Source organism: Chamaea fasciata, unplaced genomic scaffold (genome assembly GCF_029207755.1).
Source record: "Chamaea fasciata isolate MVZ Bird 193981 ecotype frontalis unplaced genomic scaffold, bChaFas1.0.hap1 SCAF_28, whole genome shotgun sequence".
NCBI classification, from domain to species: Eukaryota; Metazoa; Chordata; class Aves; order Passeriformes; family Sylviidae; genus Chamaea; species Chamaea fasciata.
In genome coordinates, this window is record NW_027094113.1 from 4,907,257 (window position 1) to 4,927,243 (window position 19,987).

The 19,987-nt window shown below is 68.1% G+C and overlaps 3 protein-coding genes across 7 annotated transcripts; 1 reads left to right on the forward strand and 2 right to left on the reverse strand.

Annotated features, from left to right (window-relative positions):
- The first annotated feature begins 1,064 nt into the window (after positions 1-1,064).
- On the forward strand, positions 1,065-10,792 carry HDGFL2 (HDGF like 2). 4 transcript variants are annotated; one of them, XM_066205706.1, is made up of 16 exons: positions 1,065-1,213; positions 2,741-2,817; positions 2,892-3,030; positions 4,563-4,742; positions 5,088-5,204; positions 5,346-5,417; positions 5,661-5,802; positions 6,062-6,137; positions 6,226-6,511; positions 7,443-7,537; positions 7,875-7,945; positions 8,289-8,359; positions 8,524-8,625; positions 8,718-8,931; positions 9,596-9,719; positions 9,855-10,792. In XM_066205706.1, exons 1-16 carry the CDS (start codon positions 1,142-1,144, stop codon positions 9,943-9,945), a joined length of 1,929 nt encoding a protein of 642 aa, XP_066061803.1. In that variant the 5' UTR covers positions 1,065-1,141; the 3' UTR covers positions 9,946-10,792. The 4 variants fall into 4 exon arrangements, with proteins under 4 accessions (XP_066061803.1, XP_066061804.1, XP_066061805.1 ...); XM_066205707.1 differs by having other exon boundaries at positions 9,858-10,791; XM_066205708.1 differs by lacking the exons at positions 2,741-2,817; positions 2,892-3,030 and having other exon boundaries at positions 9,855-10,791.
- A 237-nt stretch (positions 10,793-11,029) lies between these two features.
- On the reverse strand, positions 11,030-14,853 carry LOC136302412 (perilipin-3-like). 2 transcript variants are annotated; one of them, XM_066205906.1, is made up of 8 exons: positions 14,682-14,853; positions 13,577-13,634; positions 13,165-13,360; positions 12,822-12,904; positions 12,239-12,740; positions 11,942-12,132; positions 11,734-11,856; positions 11,030-11,655 (listed from the first exon to the last, which is right to left on the reverse strand). In XM_066205906.1, the coding sequence occupies exons 2-8, from the start codon at positions 13,625-13,627 to the stop codon at positions 11,311-11,313; spliced, it is 1,491 nt and encodes a 496-aa protein (XP_066062003.1). In that variant the 5' UTR covers positions 13,628-13,634; positions 14,682-14,853; the 3' UTR covers positions 11,030-11,310. The 2 variants fall into 2 exon arrangements, with proteins under 2 accessions (XP_066062003.1, XP_066062002.1); XM_066205905.1 differs by lacking the exon at positions 14,682-14,853 and adding an exon at positions 14,022-14,075.
- Positions 14,854-15,076: 223 nt separating this feature from the next.
- LOC136302414 (perilipin-3-like) lies at positions 15,077-17,832 on the reverse strand. The gene is made up of 7 exons (XM_066205907.1): positions 17,797-17,832; positions 17,526-17,721; positions 17,186-17,268; positions 16,918-17,092; positions 16,192-16,499; positions 15,992-16,105; positions 15,077-15,771 (listed from the first exon to the last, which is right to left on the reverse strand). Exons 1-7 carry the CDS (start codon positions 17,830-17,832, stop codon positions 15,349-15,351), a joined length of 1,335 nt encoding a protein of 444 aa, XP_066062004.1. The 3' UTR covers positions 15,077-15,348.
- Positions 17,833-19,987: the final 2,155 nt, after the last annotated feature.

Here is a 19,987-nt window from a genome sequence, read left to right on the forward strand (position 1 = left end):
ATCAGAGACGTGGCACAGAAGGGACACGGCACGGCAGGGATGTGGCACAGCCCAGCAGGAGCGAGGCCTCACTCACAGTGTCACAGGGAGCACTCCTGACACCCCGACACCGCCTTCATGAATCCCCTGCAGCGGGATTTCCCCTCCTCACACACCTTCCCCCAAACCCCGGGAATAGTTTCTCCCCAGACCGTGGGTTGTGGTTTGGGTTTTGTCCCGCCTGGCTCTCGCCAGGCGCTGGGTGCAGCCTGCTGTGGGCAGGGACTGTTTCCCTTTCCATGACTTTCCAGAGAAACCAGTTTGGGTTAAAACCGGGTTAAACCCTAATCCAGCCCCCAGGCCAGCTGCACAGCGTTTGCTCCAGCTTAGCTGGGCTGAGCCCAAGTTTGGAACCCGGTGGCCCCCAGTGACTGTCCCGGTGTCCCTGTCCTGGGCCAGGGACACGAGCACCCAGCACTGTCCCCAGTCAGGGAAGGAATTCAGGCAGGAGCTGCATCCCCAGGCTGGGGGGCTGAGCTGGGGGCAGTGGATGGGGCAGGATCGGAGTTTGTGCCACCCAGAGCCCTGACCCTCTCCCCACACCCTTGTCCCCCCAGAACCCGGACACCTCCTCAGCGCTGTCACTCTGCCATGGTCCTCACCCGCCCCAGATCCCAGCCCCGCATAGCCCCGTCCCCCCTCAGGTGCCAGTTCCCCAGTCCTTGTCCCCATTCCTGTCCCCTTTCAGGTCCCAGTCCCCCCAGTCCTGTCCCCCCTCAGGTGCCAGTCCCCCAGTCCTTGTCCCCATTCCTGTCCCCTTTCAGGTCCCAGTCCCCCCAGTCCTGTCCCCCCTCACGTCCCAGTCCCCCAGTCCTTGTCCCCATCCCCGTCCCCCCACCGCCCCTCAGGCCCCGCCCCCCCCAGCGCCCCCCGCTTCGGCGCCTCCGGCGGCGCGGCCCAATCCCGTTATCCCGCCGCTCCGCCACCTCGCTCCTATTGGTCGGACGGGCCGAGCGACGTGCGGCGGAGCCAATGAGCGGCGCGGCGGCGGCCGGGGGCGGGACATCCTGCGTGCCGTGCGGTGCGGGCCGCCCCCGCCGCCTGCCCGGTGCTGCCGCGGCCTGGGCTGGGCCTGCCCGCGCCCGGTGCCCCCGGTGCCGCCATGCCACACAGCTTCAAACCCGGAGACCTCGTCTTCGCCAAGATGAAGGGCTACCCGCACTGGCCGGCCCGGGTGAGACCGCGGGGCCGCGCCGCGGGGGGACGGGGCGGGAGGGGGGCGGGGGTCCCGCACCGGGATGGGGGCGGGATCGGGAGCGGGGCTGGGGACGGGATGGGGACGGTACCGAGCCCGGTCCCCGGAGCGGAGGGCCCTGCCGGGATGGAGGTGCCATAACGGTACCTGTGCCGGGATGGGGATCCCGTGCCGGGACGAGGGCACGGCACCGGCGTGGGAGCACGTACCGGGATGGAGATGCCATAACGGGACCCGCACCGGGACGGGCCGCCCTGTGCCGGGACGGGGAGCTGGTACCGGGGTGGGCACGCTGTAACGGTACCTGTACCGCGACAGGAGGGGCTGTCCCGGGATGGGTGTCCCGTTCGGGATGCGGGACCCGTGTCGGTGTCTGTCCCGGGATGTGATCCGGTGGTGGCACGAGGGACCTGTCCCGGCACAGACTGGGATGTGGGGTCACATCCCAGCGCCCGTGCTGGATTGCAGTGTCCCGCAGTGGGATGGGGCCCGTTACCGGTGCGGGGTGTCCTATTCCGGGACGGGAGGTCCCATCCCAGCGCCTCTCCTGGGATGGGGCCAGTCCTGGAATGGGGTGTCCTGTACCGCAGCGGGGGATCCCACACGGGCAGCTGGGCTGGGATGAGGCTCCAGCGCTGGTCAGAGATCCCAAATGGGAGCTCCCGTCGGGATGGGGTCCTGCACTGCGGGGCCTGGGCGCTGTCCCGTCTTGGGGACGCTGAGGGGACGCTCCAGGTGTGACACGGCTGGGGGGCTGCTGTGAGTGCTCACGGTGCGGGATCGGGGGTGCTGCTGCGCTTTGGGGCGGTTATTTGTGGTGCTGGAGCGTTTGGGGAGGGGGACAGCTGGTGCCGCTGGCCGGGGGGCAGCGTCGTGCCGCGGTGCTCCCGGAGAGCGGGAGCTGCTTTGGGATGTGCTCGGCTGGGGCTGCGTGGGCGCTCCGCGGGGTCCCCGGGAGCATCCACTGCCCTTGGCTGGGAAGAGCCTGGCAGGTGGAACCGTGCGGGATCGGGGAGCTCAGGGGGCCGGAGCTGACACCGCTTGGCTGCACCTCGCCGTGAGACCCGGGACTGCCGCTCCCGCCAGGACAGCCCCGCTGCTTTAGCTCGCTTGCTTTTTGGGGAAGGGTCCCCCCGGCCCGAAGACCTCCCCAGCACCCCCTGGACACCCCGGGGCTCCCCCTGCCCGCGGAGCACAGAAGACGGGGTGCCCGGCCGGCAGCGGGGCTTCGCCCAGGACGGACCCTGCGGCCTCTCCTCCATCGCCCCGCGGCCCGGCCGTGGATCCCCGGGGGAGGAGCACAGAGCCCACGCTGCCCACAGGACCTCGGTGCCGGATCCTTCCCGTAGACACCCCGCAGGGACCGGGCTCCGTGGCCAGGGCCCCGGCCGGGGCTCTCCCCGCCGCGCCGGGCTCCACGCGGGCGCCGGACCCGCCGCCGCTCGCCGGGGCTGAGGACGTGTCGGCGCTGTCTCTGACCTGCTGGTGCTTTGGGTTTCCTTTCAGATCGATGACATCGCGGACGGCGCCGTGAAACCCCCCCCGAACAAGTACCCCATCTTCTTCTTCGGCACCCACGAGACGTAAGCGCTGCCTCGCTCCCCGCGCCGGGCTTGGCCTGCCGCCCCGGCCTCACCTCTGCTTTGTCTCCCTCCAGCGCCTTCTTGGGCCCTAAAGATCTGTTCCCTTACGAAAAGTACAAAGACAAATACGGGAAACCAAACAAGAGAAAAGGCTTCAACGAGGGCTTGTGGGAAATCCAGAACAACCCCCACGCCAGTTACAGTGCCCCTGCGGTGAGTGTGGGCTGGGCAGGGCATGGGGCCGCGGCCTCTTCGTCCCCCCAGCCACTCCTCCTCCTCCTCTGCTTCTCCTCGCTGCTGTGCCGATTGCTTCCAGCTTCCAGCTTGGCTTCCTTGGGGTGGAATTGGCTCCCCTCTCCTTCCCTGCCCTCTCCCTTCCTCAGGGAGTCTGCTCTCCTCACCTTCCTCCAGGCAGGGGTTTCCCTCGGGCTTCCAGGAGCACTGGAAGTTTCCACTTGCTCTGGAGGAAGGTGCTCGTGCCCCGCTATCACGGTGAAATCGGGGCTGTGCGTTGTGCTGCTTGCCCAGAATCGTGGAGATTCTGTTTGCAGAGCAAGAACTTGAGGCTTGCTTGTCCCTGGCTCCTGGACCTGCTGATGGACTGTTGGGGAGTCCCCTTCTCCATCCATTCCTGAGGTTCCTGTGCCCTCCAGTGGGATTTGGGGCCAGGGACCAGCTCTTTGTCAGCTGCTCCTGGGGGCAGCTCATGACCATGATTGGGATCCAGTTTATTTGGTAAAGATCATCACAGGAGGCGTCGGCTCCGTGGGGCTGAAGAGGCAGAGGAGGGTTTGTAAGGTGGGCTACAAGGTCAGGGTGGTCCCTGGAGGTCAGCAGGTGCAGGGAATGAGCCCCCCGGGCTGTGCCATGGCCGGGGCAGGAGTGAGATTGGAGGGGCAGGAGTTGGGAAATGGGCCACCCAAAACTGTGGGTGTAGGGTAAGATGAGGCTGTGGAGGTGCCTGAAAACCTGGAGATTGGTGGTGGTGAGGGAGGCAGCACCTGCCGTGGCCAGGAATCCTTTGGGAAACTCCCGTCAGGGCTGAGGGACCAGCGAGGCTGAGGCTCAGCAGCACCCACTGCGTCCTGTGGGCGAATGGAGCAGGAGAAGACACTGGAGTTCCCTTGGCTTTGGGACCTGAGTGAAGTGAGGAGCCAGGAGCGACCAAGGGAGACGAGAGGCTTTCCAGCAGATGGAAGAACCCCGGCTCTAGGAACGGCAGCGCTGCCTCACGCAGAGGAGCAGCCCAGAAGATGAAGCTGGGATGTGATGTTCCTGTGTGAGGAACGTCCTGATGGGGCTGGAGGAACAAGGAGACCTTCAGGGAGCAGGACACAGGAGAAGAGCGCGGTGGCCACCTGGACTCCTTGTGTGGACCTTTCCCGTGGGGAGGCTGTGGAAGAGGACGGGAAGAGGCTGACTGCGGCCACCCCGGCTTGTCTGGCGCCGTCAGGGCAGAGGAGGGCTGGGCTCTGCTCCGGGGGTTTTGGCGGGGGTGAGGATGGAGGGCAGCGAGGCAGCAGCACCCCGGGGGTGTGTCCCGGGTGTGGGCTGTGAGGGGCTGTGGGAAGGGGTGCAGCGTTCCCTGGGAAGGGCTGGTGGCATCCGGAGCCGCTCTGTGCTGGGAGGGGACGCTGCCCTGCACTGCTCTGCACACCCAGCTCTGTTCCCCTTCTCTCCCCACCCTCGGTGCCCCCTCTCCCTCCTCTCCTGCCCCCCTAACCCCGCTGTCCTCCTGCCTTTAGCCCGCCAGCTCCTCCGACAGCGACGTCCCCGAGAACGACCCCATGGCCGGGAGCGACGCCGGGGACGACGAGGACGACCCCGCCATGGCCGCGGTCCCCACGGAGAAGGTGGACAGCGACGAGGACTCGGACCGAGGCAGCGACCACAGCGGGCTCAAGAGGAAACCCTTGGCCATGAAGGTGGGCGTGGGCTGGGGACAGGGGGTGGCCCAGCCGGGGGACACTGTGGAGCTTTCCTTGGACCCGCCCCAGCAGAACGTGGTGGGGAAACCGACTCCCTCTGGGTTCTCCAGTGGGAAATGGGGCCCAGTGTGGTTTTGGGGGTCCTCATGGCTGTCTCATGATGCCTGTGGGGTGGTGGGGTGGCCAGTCCTGGTGGGGTCTGCAGCCTGGAGGAAGATCCAGAGCTGCAGCTCTTGCAGGGTTGGGAAGAGCTGGGGAAAGCCCTTCCCAGGAAACAATTGCTGTCCACGGCGGGTGCAGAAGGAATGGGCTGCTCTCACCTTGTCGCCGCTCCTTTGCCAGATGCCTGTGACAAAACGGCCTCGGAAATCCTCCAGTGACTTGGACCAGGGCAGCCCCTCTGTCACAGAGGAGGAAAACTCAGAAACGTCTTCTGAGTCGGAAAAAAACAGTGACCAGGTGAGGGAGTTTGGGGTTACACTGGCAGCGTGGAGGGGAGAACATCCCTGTGGGAGTGGGGCAGAGGCTGGAGGAAACCTGATTGGCTCGATACCGTGGTGGCGCTGTTCCACATTTCCTCGTATTCCTGTTTTCCTCCAGGATTTCACTCCTGAGAAGAAGCCAGTGGCCCGGGCTCCACGGAGGATGCCGGCAGCAGGGAGGAAGAAGAAGGTAAAGGGCCCCTGATCTTTGGGAGGCTGGAGAGAAGTCAGGGTCTGTGCTGTGGGGAGGGGGCAGCTGGGGTGACAGGGCTGTGCCCTGGGCTGGAGCACCTGGAGGGACCTCGCTGATCTCTCGGTGACCTGCTGGGGCTCGGGATGCTGGGATCCAGGACTGGGTTTGGGGGTGTTGCTGGGACTGGGGCAGTGCCACCCCACAGCCACCCTCCATCCCAGCCCTGCTCTCTGCCTGCAGAAGGTGGAGTCCGGCTCTGACTCCGACTCCAAAGTGGACTCGGATCTGGAGATGGGCAATGCCACCGTGGACATGACCAAGTCAGACTCGGACTCCGACTCAGATGTGTCGGTGAAAAAGGCACCAAGGGGCCGCAAGCCAGGTACCCCTGGGGCTGCTGCTCCTGCTCCTGCTCCTCTTCCTAGTCCTGCTCCTGATTCTAGTCCTGCTCCTGTTCCTAGTCCTGCTCCTGCCCCTGCTCCTGTTCCTAGTCCTGCCCCTGTTCCTTGTCCTGCTCCTGCTCTGGGGTCCCATCCCGAATTGTGGGCACATTCCAGAACCCCTCTGCCTCCGTGGCTCGGGGCTGTTCTAACAGAGGCACCTCCTGGGCTCCTGCTGAACATGTCCCTGTTGTCTTGCAGCTGAGAAACCCCCTCCCAAGCCCCGGGGCAGGAAACCGAAGCCGGAGCGCGTCCCCAGCAGCTCCAGCAGCGACAGGTGAGCTCTGCTGGGACACTGTCACCCCTGGGCTGGGCTGGGCTCGCGCTGGGGTCCCAGCCTACCCTGCCCTGTCCTGTCCCGGCAGTGACAGCGACAGCGATGTGGATCGCATCAGCGAGTGGAAGAGGAGGGACGAGGAGCGGCGGCGGGAGCTGGAGGAGAAGAGGAAGAGGGAGCAGGAGGAGGAGATCCGGCGGCTGCGGGAGCAGGAGAAGGAGGAGAAGGAGAAAAGGAAGGAGAAGGCGGAGAAGGGCGAGGAGGCGCACTCGGACTCGGACAGCAGCGCCGAGGATGAAACGGCCAAAAAGGGCCGGAGGGGCCGGGCCAAGGCTCCGTCCTCCTCGGACTCCGAGCTGGAGCAGGAGAAGGAGGTGAGTGTGGAGCTCTGGGGGCCTGGGGGTTCAGGGACAACCTGTCACCTCCCTGGCAGGCCATCAGGGACCGCCAGGGGTGGCAGGGACGGGCTCTCGTGACCTTGGGTTACCCTGCAAGTTGGTGTTGGGAAGGGCTCTGTCCGTGGCATTTCTGTGCCTTGGAGTGGGAGCTCTTGCCCTGGCCCAGGATGCCTCATCCAGCTGTGGGCCTCACATCTGGCACAGGGCGCCCAGAGAAGCTGCTCCGTGGCTGCTCCATCCCTGGCAGTGTCCCAGGCCAGGCTGGATGGGGCTTGGAGCGCCCTGGGGCAGTGGAAAGTGTTCCCTGCCATGGCAGGGGGGTGGGATGGGAGGAGCTTTATGTTCCCTTCCAACCCAAACCATTCCATGATCTCCAAGATGCTCTTCCACCACGGCCATGGGGTTTGCTCCACTGTCCCCCTGGAGCCTTTGGGAGTGTGTGGGGTGACCATGTGCCGTGGGGTGACCGTGTGCCATGGCAGTGGGGTGACTGTGGGGTGACCGACCACGTGCTCTGGTGTGGGGTGACAGTGGGGTGCCCCCGGGCCCTGGGAATGGCTGTGGGGTGGCTGTGGGGTGCCCTGGGGATGGCTGTGGGGTGCCCTGGGCCCTGGGGGTGGCTGTGGGGTGACAGTGGGGTGCCCCTGGGTCCTGGGGGTGGCTGTGGGGTGGCTGTGGGGTGCCCCTGGGTCCTGGAGGTGGCTGTGGGGTGGCTGTGGGGTGCCCCTGGGTCCTGGGGGTGGCTGTGGGGTGGCTGTGGGGTGCCCCTGGGCCCTGGAGGTGGCTGTGGGGTGGCTGTGGGGTGGCTGTGGGGTGCCCTGGGCCCTGCTGTGGCGTGGCCGTGGCTCTGTCTGTGCCGCAGCGGGGAGGGCTCTGCTGCTCTCCCTGCATTGTTCTCTCCTCCAAGGTAAAGAAGCCGGCGAAGAAACAGCCCTCGGAGTTGTCAAGGAAACCAAATCAGAAGGAGAAGAGGGGCCGAGCAGAGGAGAAGCCACGGAACAAGTCAGCATCTCCATATCTCCCTGCCTCCCCGTTCCTCCTGGGAATGGGGCTGTTCCTGCACGGCCCCGGCCCCAGCACCCCGGGGTGGGGCTGCAGCACCTGCAGAGGGGCTGGGTCATTCCTCCCCTCCTCCTCCTGAGCTGCAGGGGCTGCGGGAGCTGTTGGGGCTTCCCAGGACGGGATTCTGTGGTGTTTCCTTTCTGCTGGGGCTTTTCCTGTCTGCATTCCTGGGAAGCTGGGGCACGGGATGCTCCAGCCAGTGCCATCCCCCTCGTTAGCCCAGTGGTGAGCAGGGGGTTCACCACGGCCATCTTCCCCCTTCTCTCCCTTCCCACAGACCTCTGAAGGTGGAACGAGGCCGGAAGAAATCCGACCCCATCCCCGAAAGGAGGATGGAGAAGAAAAAGGGTGAGAGAGGCACAGATTCCCATCAGAGGGGGAGGAGAGGGAGGGCAGGGCTCCAGGGATAGTTTCCTCATCCCTGGGACAGGCAGGAATCAGTGAGGTTGTGCCAGGGCTCTTCCCAGCCCTGCTGTAATCCCAGGATCACTTCCCTGGCATCCCCTCTATGCTGGCACACCCCAACCCGTCCCCTCCAGAGACATTCCTGGGGCTGTGCTCGGCTTTGGAAGGACACAGACCCTTGCCTGGGAGCGACTGCAGGCCCCAGAGCAAATCCTGGGCTCTGGGCAGGGCCGGGGGCTCTGCTGGTGCCCTGACATCTCGGCCTGTGCCTGTCCCTCTGCTCCAGAGCCCACCGTGGAGGAGAAGCTCCAGAAACTTCACAGTGAGATCAAGTTTGCGCTGAAGGTGGATAACCCGGTGAGTGCCGATGGCGTGGCCTGGGACACCCCTGCTCGTCCCTGCCTGGCTGTGATACCCAGGAATGCTCTTCCTCCTCCTCTGCCTCCTCCTCCTCCTCTGGGGGTGCTGGGAGGCCCCAGGTGCCCCCAGGGCAGCTGCTGACCCCGGTGCCATCCGTGCAGGACATCAAGCGCTGTCTGAACGCGCTCGAGGAGCTGGGCACGCTCCAGGTCACTTCCCACATCCTCCAGAAGCACACGGATGTGGTGGCCACGCTCAAGAAGGTAGAGCAGGGGGCTGAGCCCTCCCTGGGGCCGGCAGGGAGCCTGCCTGGCCCCAGCCCTGAGGGGATCCCTCCTCCTGCTCCCCGGGCCAGATCCGGCGCTACAAAGCCAACAAGGACGTGATGGAAAAGGCGGCCGAGGTCTACACCCGGTTGAAGTCGCGTGTGCTGGGACCAAAGATGGAATCCATCCAGAAAGCCAACAAAGCCGGGCCTGAGAAGGACAAGGGGGAGGCCGAGAAGGGCCAGGAGAAGCTGTCGGGAGCGGAGACACGGAATGAGAAGGGCGAAGAGGAGACAAATGCTGGTAACGTTCCCGAGCGTCCCTGGACGTGCCGGGACCGTTCCTGCCCTGCCTGGGCATGTCCCAGCCCCCTCCGTGGGGCGTGCCCCGTCCTGCTGGGGACACGGGACACGGGGAGGTGGCTGCTGGCCTCGGGGGGAGGGATCAGCACCTGCAGGCCCTGTTTTGCTGGAGTGCCAGCAGCGGGGGAGGGCTGGATGGGGAGCGCAGTGAGGGCACAGGGCAAACCTGCAGCCCCACGCCCGGGCTCTGGGGGCCTCCGCGCTGGCTTTTGGCCCGGGATGGCTCCTCCCTGCCAGCCCGAGCTCCGGTCCAGGCATGAGGGAGTGTGGACATGTCCTGGGACACCGGGTCAGGCTCTTGCACAGGGAGTGGTGACTGGGATCTTCCACCCTCGGAGCCAGGTCTCCGTCTGGGGCCATCCTGGTGATGCTGCAAGAGCCTTCCCAGAGGAGCTGGCAGGGAAAATCCACCCTGACAGTGCCTCTGGCTTGGAGGATGGAGGTTCTGGGGCCCTTCTTGCAGCTGTGGGTGTCAGCCCAGTCCTGGGGACCCCTCAGGCTCGGCTGCATGTCCAGGGGCAACCTGTGGCTGTGGATCCTCAGACCGCGGGGGTCGGGATGGATGAGGGCATCCAGGAGCCTGAGCCTCTCTCTCTTCCCTTCAGACCTGTCCGGTCCTGTGAATGGTGAATCCCTGTCCCAAAAGTCAGAGGGCACAGAGGAGAAGGACAAGAGCCAAGGGCCGGGAGCTGGGGAGCTGGAGGCATCCACAGAGGAGCCCCACAACAAGTGAGTGTGGTGGGCAGAGCTGGGGGCTGCAGGGATGGTTTGGGGGCATCCTGTGGGTCGTGGAAGGGTTCTCCCAGCTTGGGAAGGAGCTGGGACGTGGGAGAAGGGCGGGGGCTGAGCTCTCCCTGCCCCCAGCAGTGTCCAGGACTATCCCAAGGCCGGGCCGGAGCGAGCTCGGGGGGAGTCGGAGGCTGCGGATGAGGAGGAGGAGGAGGAGGAGAGCTGAGGAAGCAGCTCCCACCTGGAGGAGGAGGAGGAGGAGAGGCTGGGAAGGGAGAGCAGCCTCTGCCTCGTCCCCTGCCTGAGTCACTTCACTAAGTCCCACCGTAGCCGATGTCCCTGGTCCTGTCCCGTGTCCCGTCCCTGCGGGGGCACCGCCCGCGGGGGGGCTGTGCTGGTGTCTGTATTTGTCCCCCCCACCCCCCCCTTGGTTTTAATTTTGTTTTGTTTTTTGTTTTTCCCCCCCTCCTACCTAATTTCTTGTGATTTCAACCGACATGAAATGAATATAAAGGGTTTTCTAATGAAAAACAGAAGGAACCCCAGTGTCTCTTTCTTGAGGCATCTCTGGCTGGGACGAGGGGAGGACCTGAACCCCCTGCCCAGGGTCAGGGCTGGATAAACAACCCGTGGGTGCCCAGATTCCCTCTGACCAGGATCAGGCTCTCAGGGGCTGCTCCAAGCCCCTTTCCCCACCATCATGATCCTCTCTCCATCCAGAGGCAGCAGCTGGAGCCGGATCCCTCTGCCCCAGGGCCGGGCTCCAACTCCTGGGGGTAAAAACAGGGTAAAGAGGGTGTGTTCTCTCCTAACTTGGCACCATCCTGCCCACGCTGGGCACAGCTCAGCGTTGCTCTCTCGGCCCTTTTGCAAGGCTCCCGAGCTTTTGTCCATGTCCAGTAAAGAATTCCCGGCTCCACCCGGCGCCACCTCCCCTCTGTGCCCCGAGCCCGGGGGAGGCTGCCCCCCCCGACCTCCCCTCGCAGGCTGCAATGACTGCCCTGGGGACCTTTCACTTTTTCTTTTTCCAGCACTGAGTTCACACTCGCTCCGTAAACAAGACCCAAATAAAGCCCAAAAACATCCCGAGTGCCTCTTGCCCAACTGCTGGGGGGTGGGATGGCCCCTCCAGGACCCCGCTCCTGATCCCACTGCCAGCTCCTCTCCTCCCACCCCTCCACGGTGGCAGGGAGAGCCTGGGGGGGCTGTCTGGGGAACGGGGGCTCAGGTGTCCCCAGGTTTTGGGGAGGGGGTTGTTCCTCCAGAGCCCAATTCCTCCCGCCCACACCCCCAGAGAAGCCTCAATCCAGTGCAAAACTAACGAGAGTTTATTGTTTTCTTGTGCTGTTTCGGCCCTACAAGGCCGGGGGGGGTTGAAGGCACCGAGGACACGGGGGGACCCCCAACAGGCACTTGGGGCAGCCAAGGCACGGAACTGCAGTCCCCAGCGAGGGGACAAGGGACAGAGCTGGGGCAGGCAGGGGGGTCCCCACGGGGGCAGGCACAAGGTGAGGGATGAGGGGGGCCGGGGGGTTTAGCAAAGGCTCCTAACCAGGCTGGTTTTGGGGGTGGGGGGAGCGGCCCAGAATTGCTACTCCATCTCCAGCTCCGCCGGGCGCTTGCCCGAGGGGGCGAAGGGTCCCACCAGCCACGTCAGGGGCGCGTTGGAGGCCACGTGCTCCACCAGCTCGTCCATCAGCTGCCGGGCTGTGGCGGCGTGGCTGCGGGCTCGGGCCAGCACGGGCCCCGTCACGTCCTGCAGGGAGCTGACCGAGGCCAGCGCCGCCCGCAGCTCCTCCACGTTGTGCCGGACCTGCCCCGCCGTGTCCTGCACGCTGCCGGGGAGGCCCTGCAGGCTGGACACCAAGGGCTGGCAGGAGCTCTGCAGCTGCTGGCTCAGGCCCCGCAGCATGGTCAGCGTGCCCGACTCCACGGCCTGCGGGGGGACGCGGCGGGGTGAGGGCCGGGGGACACCCCGGGTGGCCCTGGGGGACATCCCCTGCCCGGCTCCTACCTCCGGTGGCAGCTGGTCCTTGCCCCCGCCCGGCTGCTTCTTGTTCCACTCCAGCCACAGCTGCTGCAGCTTCTCCTGCCCTCCCTGCAGCCTCTGGTCCACGCCCTGCCTCAGGTTCTCCACCTGGGAGAGGGGCGCAGCCAGGTGGGTGGGGGGGCCACCAGGGGACACCCCGGGGTGGCACAGGGGCCGCGGGGCTGGGTCCTACCAGGTCGAGGGTGCACTGGAGCTGGGCCAGCAGGTCCTGGCTGCTCTGGCGGGCGCTCTGCAGTTTGCCCAGGGAGTGCTGGAGCGCTCGGTGCCGCAGCTTGGTGGAGAGGGAGCCCAGGCGCACGAAGTAGCTCTGCTGCTGCCTCTGCTGCTCCGGCTCGAAGCCCTCCACGGCCGTGGCCAGCTTGGCTGTGGGACAGGAGGTGCTCAGGGGGTGCCAGCACCCCCCTCAGCGCCCCACAGAGCCCCCCCTGCTCTGCCCAGCCTCTCTGGAGGGTCGGGATCAGCTGCTCACCCAGCTCCTCATCCGTCATGGGCAGGTAATGGTCCACCAGCTCCTCCGACTTGCCCAGCATGGAGCCCACCCCGCTGGCCACCATCTGGCCCACGGTGCTGACCCCGCTGCTGACCGCAGACCTGGTCAGCTCCACACCGCCCTGCACGGCCCCTTTGGTCATGTCCATCACACCGGTCACTCGGCTGGTCACCGCGTCCTTGGCCCCGACCACGGCATCCCTGGCCCCGGCCACGGTGCTGGACACGGCATCTTTAGCCCCAACCACGGTGTTGGACACGGCATCCCTGGCCCCAACCACGGTGTTGGACACGGCATCTCTGGCTCCGGCCACGGTGCTGGATACGGCATCCCTGGCCCCAACCATGGTGTTGGACACAGCATCTCTGGCCCCAACCACGGTGTTGGACACGGCATCCCTGGCCCCGGCCACGGTGCTGGTCAGCACATCCTTTGCCCCCGTCACCGTGGAGGTCACCAGCAGTTTGGTGTCCGAGATGATCTGGGCAGACAGACAAACCTCTGTTAAGCACTGAGGAGGCCGCGAGTGTGCTGCCCACCCCACCCCACCCCACCCCGGTACCTTCTGGGGGGGCTGCTGCAGGATGGGCAGCTTCTCCTCCAGCTTGTCCAGCCCTTTGCAGGCCAATTCGTTGGCGCTGGAAACTGGAGATGTGAAGAGAGGTGGGTTTAGCACCCCGTGCCTTGCCGGAGCTCTGCCAGGGCCAGATTTCCCACCACCCCAAAATTCAGGGGGTGCTGCCCCCACATTTTTTCTTACAGCTTCTCCAGCCCTTCATTCCTTGGCCGTACAAACCAGAGGCACAAAACCAGGTCCTCCCTCTCCCGCTGCCTCAGGAGAGCTCAGCGAGAGCCGGTTTGGGGCTCCCCCATCCCCGTGGGGAGCCGTTCCCCCCAGCACTCACTCTGGGGCTCCAGGCGGGTGAGGAGGGGCTGGGCCCCGCTCACGGCCGCCGCCGTCAGGGTCTTCACTCCCTTCTCGGCGGCGTCGCAGACGGAGCGCACGCAGGGGTGGCTCTCCTTGGTGCAGCTGTAGGCTGAGGCCACCATGTCGTAGGCAGAGCTCACCAGGGGCAGGTTGGCCACGCGTGTCCCGATGCTCTGGGGACCACAAGGGCTCAGGGTGAGCGTGGGGGCCAGGGACCCCAAATCTCACAAGGAACGGGGTGCGCTGTGTGTCCCCAACACCCCGGGGATGGTTTTGGGGTGCTCCCGCGGCTCCCCAAGCCCATCCGAGGGTGGGATAACCCCGACCCCTGTCTCCGAGCAGGGACCCCGCGGATCGCCCCCAGATTCCTCCCCCTTGCCCGCACTGACCTGCTGCTCGTCTGCCTTGGGCTGCGCCGGTGTGGGCTCGCTGGTGGCCATGGCGGGACTGGGGGGACACAGGACGGAGCGTGAGCGGGGTCAGGCCCCCCCAGCGCCCCCCTCCTGCCCCCCGAAGGGACGACCCCGAGTTACCCCTCCCCGGAACGGGGCAGCTCCCACCCACGCGGCCGGAAAATCCCGGGACAGGGGGGAGTCCCTGGACCGGGATCCCGGTCGGGATCACAGGCGGGATTGGGACCGGGATCGCGATCGCGACCAGGATTGCGACCGGAACCGGGACCGGGACCGGAACCGGGACCAGGACTGCGATCGGGAACAGGACCGGGACTGCGATCGGTTCAGGGATTGCGATAGGACCCGGGATCGGACCCGGAACCGGGATCGCAATCGGGATCGGAACCAGGACCGCGGACCGGCCCCGGATCGTGCTCACCGCGGGCGGCTGGGCTCGGTTCTGCTCCGCTCGGTTGGGCTCGGACTCGCCCCGCTCCTCCCCGCCGCCCTTTATAGCCCGGAGCCCGCCCCGAGCGCATGTGACCGGAGCCGCCCAGCGGGGCCGGCCCGGGGCGGACCGGGAGCAGCGACCGCGGGCAGCGCGGGGCCGGGCGGGCAGCGAGCCCCGGGGCCGGGAGGGCAGCGAGCCCCGGGGCCGGGCGGGCAGCGAGCCCCGGGGCCGGGCGGGCAGCGAGCCCCGGGGCCGGGAGGGCAGCGAGCCCCGGGGCCGGGCGGGCAGCGAACCCCGGGGCCGGGAGGGCAGCGAGCCCCGGGGCCGGGCGGGCAGCGAGCCGCCGGGAAGCGCCTGCACCGAGGCCCCCGGAACCCCGTTCCTCGGCCGGTGCTGCACCGACCCCCCTCCCCGGGACCGGATCCCCCGGGACCGGGCTGCACCGACACCCCCCGGGGACCGGACACCCCCGGGACCGCTCTACACCGACCCGATTCCCTGGGATCCGGCCGCACCCCGAGCCCGGAACTAGAGACCCCCCCGAGCTGCCCTGGCCCCGATCCCGGGGACAGACCCTGCCCCGACCCTCCCGAGCGGCCCCTCCCCGGTGCGGGTCCCTCGCACGGGGGTCCCGGTGCTCCCGCACACCTGGCCCGGTGGATGGAGCTGGTCAAACGGGTCCCAGCGTGTTCCGGCGGCAGGAGGAGGATGAATGGTCCTGGGACAGTCCAGTGTCGCCGCCCCGGCTGCTGTGACCGCGCTGGCTTTGTGACGTCGGGGATACCCCGGGGCGGGCCCAGCCCCTCGACGGTGACAACTGGGGCAAAGTTCGGTGCCACACGGCTGCGGGTCACAGTCCAGATGTCCTGGCACCTTGCGACACCCTTTCTCCCAGCACCCCGCGAAATGCCGTCCCACTGTCCCACCCCAGCACCCCCTTTTCGAGCCCCCCCTCGGGGGCGCCCCCGGCTCTGCCGCCCGTGCAGAGCCCCCCGGTGAGCCCGGCACGGTGACTTTGCCACAGCACTGCGGGCTCTGAGTCATTTTAAGGCAAAAAAACTTGTTTTCTTCCTCTTTAAACTGGTTTGAAGCTGTTAAGACACGAAATCCCGGTGCTCCCGGGGCTGAGGGCAGCCCCGGATCCCAGACAGACTCGCAGCACTCTGTCCTCCAAGCGCCACCATCCCACAGGAGTCCCCGGCCGCGACACTGGGGTCCCACGCCGGGTCACCGGGTCCATCATCCCATCACTCCCGGTGGGATTGGGGCCCGTGGCTCTGGGTGGGCGCTCCTCCAGCTCAGCGGCACCAGTGACTCAGCGCTGGCTGCAGACCCGGGGGGCAGCGGGGACCCGGTGCGTGCCCCCCACGGTGACACAGCCCTCCCACTTGGACATATCCACCGGGACATCCTCGGGATACTCCACCAGCGCGGGGGCGAAAGGTCCCAGGAGCCAGGGCAGGGGCGTGTGCTGCCCCACGTGCTCCAGCAGCCCCTCGAGGCTCAGCTGTGCCCGCGTCACCGCGGCCCGGCCCTGCGCCAGCACCGCGCCCGGCAGGTCCTGGAAGGAGCGGGCGCTGGCCAGGGAGGCCTGGACGCCCTCCACGCCGTGCCGGACGTGTCCCGCCGTCTCCTGCACGCTGCTGGGGAACGCCCGCGCGCCGGCGGCCAGGTGGGAGCAGGCGGCGTGGAGCTGGTGCAGGAGCCCCCGGAGCATGGCCAGAGTCCGAGCCTCCACCTGCGGGTGGGCGGCGGGCAGCGGGGGCGGCTGGACCCCAACCCCCCGGATGGACCCACACCCGCACCACCCTCCATGGCTGCTGTTCCACCCCTGCTCCAGGTGTCACCACCCCAGGCGTCCCCTTGTCGCGTGCCCCCGGCTCAAGGGCCTCAATGGCCGCTGTGCCCGCCCTCTCCAGACGGAGCCATCGGTCCCCCACGGTCCCCCCGCCCCGTACCTCGCTGTCCTCCATGGGCACCGCGTCCTGCTGGCTCCACTCCAGCCACAGGCTGTGCAGGCGCTCCCGGGCGCTGTGCCGGGGCCCGTCCGTGCCCCGCTGCCCCTCCTCGATCTGCGGGGAGGTTCAGCCAGGTGGGAGCACACCTGGGGGTGCCTGGGGCCGGCGCGGGGCCGGCACGGCCCCTGCCCCGTCCTTACCAGCCGGATGACGTGGTGCAGCTGGGCCAGGAGGCGCTGGGCACGGAGCCGTGCCCGCTGCAGGTCCCCCAGCGAGCGCCGCAGCGCCCGGTGAGGCAGCCGGGCCGACAGGGAGCCCACCCGGACAAAGTAGCTCTGCCACCGCCTCTGCTGCTCCTGCACGGCCACCTCCGTGTCCCTGGTCACCTCTGTGCCCGTGGTCACCTCCGTGCCTGTGGTCACCTCCGTGCTCCTGGTCACCTCCCTGCCCATGGTCACCTCCCTGCCCATGGTCACCTCCGTGCTCCTGGTCACCTCTGTCCCTGCCACTGTGGGACCAGGGGTGAGGGCAGAGTGGCTGTGCAGGGCACCGGAGCCCAGCGTCAGCAGCCACAGGATGCTTGGCCACCAAGGTCATGTGGAGATGCCACCCCAAGCCAGGTGGCCTCTGCGGTCACCTCAGCTGTGACACGGGGCCAGCTCAGCCTAATGTCACCCAGTGCCAGGCTATAAATACCCGGGCAGGCACAGAGCACTATATTTGCTCTTGGGTTTCCAGGTGAGAGTTCACCCAGTGCCATCCCGTGTCCTCCAGACGGGGACTGTCCCCTGCGTGGGCTCATGGTGGCCTCAGCCCTGTGGCACCACTGTGGGGCCACCACGTGTGGGCACTGCCAAGGCAGCACTGAGCAACAGGGTCCCGGCAGGGCCTGGCACCCCGAGATCTGGGACGTGGGGGGCACTCACCCGGCTCCTCGTGTGTCCCGGGGAGGTACGGATCCAGCAGCTGCTCTGACTTGCGCCGCACGGTGTCCACGCCCGTGGCCAGCAGCCGCCCCACGCGGGTCCCCACCACGGCCCCCAGCGCCCAGCGCGTCCTCGCCACCGTGCACCTCACCAGCTCCCTGGTCCCGGCCACCACCTGGAGGGGACGGCGCAGGGACAGCGCAGGGACGGCTTGTCCCCGCTCCTGGCCCGGCGCCGGGGCCCTGCCCGTGTCCCCCGGGGACGTTACCCTCTCGGGGGGCTCCTGCAGGATGGGCAGCTTCTCCTCCAGCTTGTCCAACCCTTTGCAGGCCAGTTTGTGGGCGGTGGAAACTGGAGATGTGAAGAGAGGTGGGTTTAGCCCCCCGTGCCTTGCCAGAGCTCTGCCAGGGCCAGGATTCTGGGGGACCCCACAACTTGTGAGGCGTTTCCCCCCGGTCCCTGCAGCTTCTCCAGCCCTTCATTCATGGGTGACACAAACTGGAGATGTGAAATGGAACCATCCCTCTCCCGCTGCCTCAGGAGAGCTCAGCGAGAGCCGGTTTGGGGCTCCCCCATCCCCGTGGGGAGCCGTTCCCCCCAGCACTCACTCTGGGGCTCCAGGCGGGTGAGGAGGGGCTGGGCCCCGCTCACGGCCGCCGCCGTCAGGGTCTTCACTCCCTTCTCGGCGGCGTCGCAGACGGAGCGCACGCAGGGGTGGCTCTCCTTGGTGCGCCCGTACGCCGAGGCCACGGCCCCGCAGGCACAGCTCACCAGGGGCAGGCTGCCCACGCGCCTCACCACGCTCTGAGGGCGGGGGACAGTGAGTTGGGGTCCCCAGAGGCACCCGCAGCCTCCCCAGACCCTCGGTGCAGCCCCTACCTCGGTCTGCGGCCCCGCGGCGTTCTCGGCCGACATGGCAGCGGCGGCTGCGGCGAGAACGGGGAGATTTTGGGGAGCCGTGGGTGGGGGACACTGGTGGGGACCCCCCGGGGGATGAGACCCCCAGCACCCCCCAGCCCCTGCTCCCTGAGGGCTGAGAGCCAGCAGCTCATGACCCAAGTGGGAGCGGCTGGCGGGTCCCGAGGGGCTCACGGGGTGTTTGGGGATGGGGGGGCCTTCTCCCCTGCCAGGAAACGGGGGGGCTGCCTCCCCTCAGCCCCTCTAGGATCCCCCTCCGGGATCCCCACATTCCCTTTTGGGGCCAGGGAGGGGTTTTTGGGTGATTCAGCAGAAGCCAGACCGCCCTTGTCTGTCGCAATCCTGGCTGGGGACGTGCCGCCCGTCACCGTCACCTCGGCCGGGGCAGCCCCCGGACCCCGCAGGGAGCCCCGAGCCCCGGCAGCCCCCCCGACCCCCGGCGGCCCCTCCTGACCCCCGGCAGCCCCCCCCGACCCCCGGCAGCCCCCCCCGACCCCCGGCAGCCCCCTCCGACCCCCGGCGGCCCCCCTGACCCCCGGCAGCCCCCCCGACCCCCGGCGGCCCCGCTGCCCTCTGGGGTCTCCCGTGGCAGCCCCCCCCCGGCCCTGTGCCCTCTGGGGAGCGACTTCTGGGGGGTTCGGGGGTCTCCGGGCAGGTCCCCGGGGGGGACAGGTCTCCTTGGGACCCTGCGTTTGTTCCCTTGAGTTCCCAGGGGCGTCCCTCTGGTGTCTCTGGGGTGTTCCGGGGACCTCGGGACCCCCGACCAGCCCCGGACCCCCCGGAGACCCCCGGGGACCTCCGGACTCGCCCCGGGACCACCCGGCGCCCCCCTGGAGCGTTCCTGGAGCCCCCCGGGACGCCCCGGCCCCATTTCCGCCCCTCCCGGCCCCGCCCAGCCCCGGGCACGGTACTCACGGGGGTGGGGGTGGGCTTCTGTCGCGACCCCCGCGCCAGATCGCGACCCCGGGCCCCGCCCAGCCCGGCCCCACGGGGGCGATGGCAACAAATCAGCGAAGGGGCGGGGTCGGATCTCAGCCAATGAGGAGGGACGGGCGTGGCCGGGAGGGCGGGACTTGGGCTGGGGCGCGCTCGTGGCGGCGCGGCGGGGTCGGCGGAGGGGACAACGGAGGGGACAACGGGGGGGACAACGGCGGGGACAACGGCGGGGACAACGGCGGGGACAACGGCGGGGACAACGGGGGGGACAACGGCGGGGACAACGGCGGGGACAACGGCGGGGACAGCCCGGCCCGGGCGGCGGCCACCGACACCCCGCCACCTCCCACGTGTCCCCGCGGCCGCCGTTCCGCCCCCGTACCAGGTGTCTCCACCCCCGTTGTCCCCACCCCTGGTGTCTTCATCCCAGGTGTCCCCTTGCCACATGTCCCCTTGCCACTCGTTCCCGCCTCGAGGGGCTCGACGGCCGCTGTCCCCACCCTCTCCAAGTGTCCCCATCCCCGGTGAACCAACGCCAGGAGACCCGGTGGCCGCCAGCCCAGGTGTCCCCACCCCTGGTGTCCCCACGCCGCGGGACCCTATGATTGGCGTCCCCAGCCCCAAGGAACCCAAGGCCAAGGTGTGCCCGCGCCAAGTATGGCCACATCCAGTGTCCCTTTGCCAGATGTCCCCACCCCAGGTGTCCCCGTGCCACCAGAGCCCCTCAGGGTGCCAGGTGTCCTCCAGGCCCTGCGGGGGCTCAGGCCAGGGGACAGCAATGCCTGGCGGGGGGCAAAGGGCCGTGGGTGACCCCCGTGGGTGGTCTCGTGGGGACGAGACTGCCGGGAAAGGGGACAGGCAGGGGACAGGGCGGGTGTGGGGTGGCACGGTGCCGGCACGGCCTCATCCCGGGGGGATTGGTGGGGAAGGTGGCATGGGGACCTTGGTGGGGCCGGGTGTGCGGGGAGGGGGCTCAGGGGTGCGTGGGGAGGGTGTCACCCTCTGTCCCCCCAGCCCTGTGCCCCCTCTCCCTGTGCCTCCTCTCCCTGTGCCCCCTCTCCCTGTCCCCCCAGCCCTGTCCCCCTTCTCCCTGTCCCCCCTCTCCCTGTCCCCCCTCTCCCTGTCCGCCCAGCCCTGTCCCCCTTCTCCCTGTCCCCCCTCTCCCTGTCCCCCCTCTCCCTGTCCCCCCTCTCCCTGAGCCCCCTGCCCCGGCCGG

Coding starts and splice junctions, on each gene's coding strand:
- HDGFL2 (XM_066205706.1), top strand. CDS start 1,142: ATGCCACACAGCTTCAAACCCGGAGACCTCGTCTTCGCCAAGATGAAG. Junction 5,803..6,061: donor ACCAAGGGGCCGCAAGCCAG/GTACCCCTGGGG, acceptor GTTGTCTTGCAG/CTGAGAAACCCCCTCCCAAG. Junction 7,946..8,288: donor GAGGATGGAGAAGAAAAAGG/GTGAGAGAGGCA, acceptor CCTCTGCTCCAG/AGCCCACCGTGGAGGAGAAG.
- LOC136302412 (XM_066205906.1), bottom strand. CDS start 13,627: ATGGCCACCAGCGAGCCCACACCGGCGCAGCCCAAGGCAGACGAGCAG. Junction 13,361..13,576: donor CCAAGGCAGACGAGCAGCAG/GTCAGTGCGGGC, acceptor TGTGGTCCCCAG/AGCATCGGGACACGCGTGGC. Junction 12,905..13,164: donor CACCCGCCTGGAGCCCCAGA/GTGAGTGCTGGG, acceptor TCACATCTCCAG/TTTCCAGCGCCAACGAATTG.
- LOC136302414 (XM_066205907.1), bottom strand. CDS start 17,832: ATGTCGGCCGAGAACGCCGCGGGGCCGCAGACCGAG. Junction 17,722..17,796: donor CCGCGGGGCCGCAGACCGAG/GTAGGGGCTGCA, acceptor CCCCGCCCTCAG/AGCGTGGTGAGGCGCGTGGG. Junction 16,500..16,917: donor CGGGACACACGAGGAGCCGG/GTGAGTGCCCCC, acceptor CTGGTCCCACAG/TGGCAGGGACAGAGGTGACC.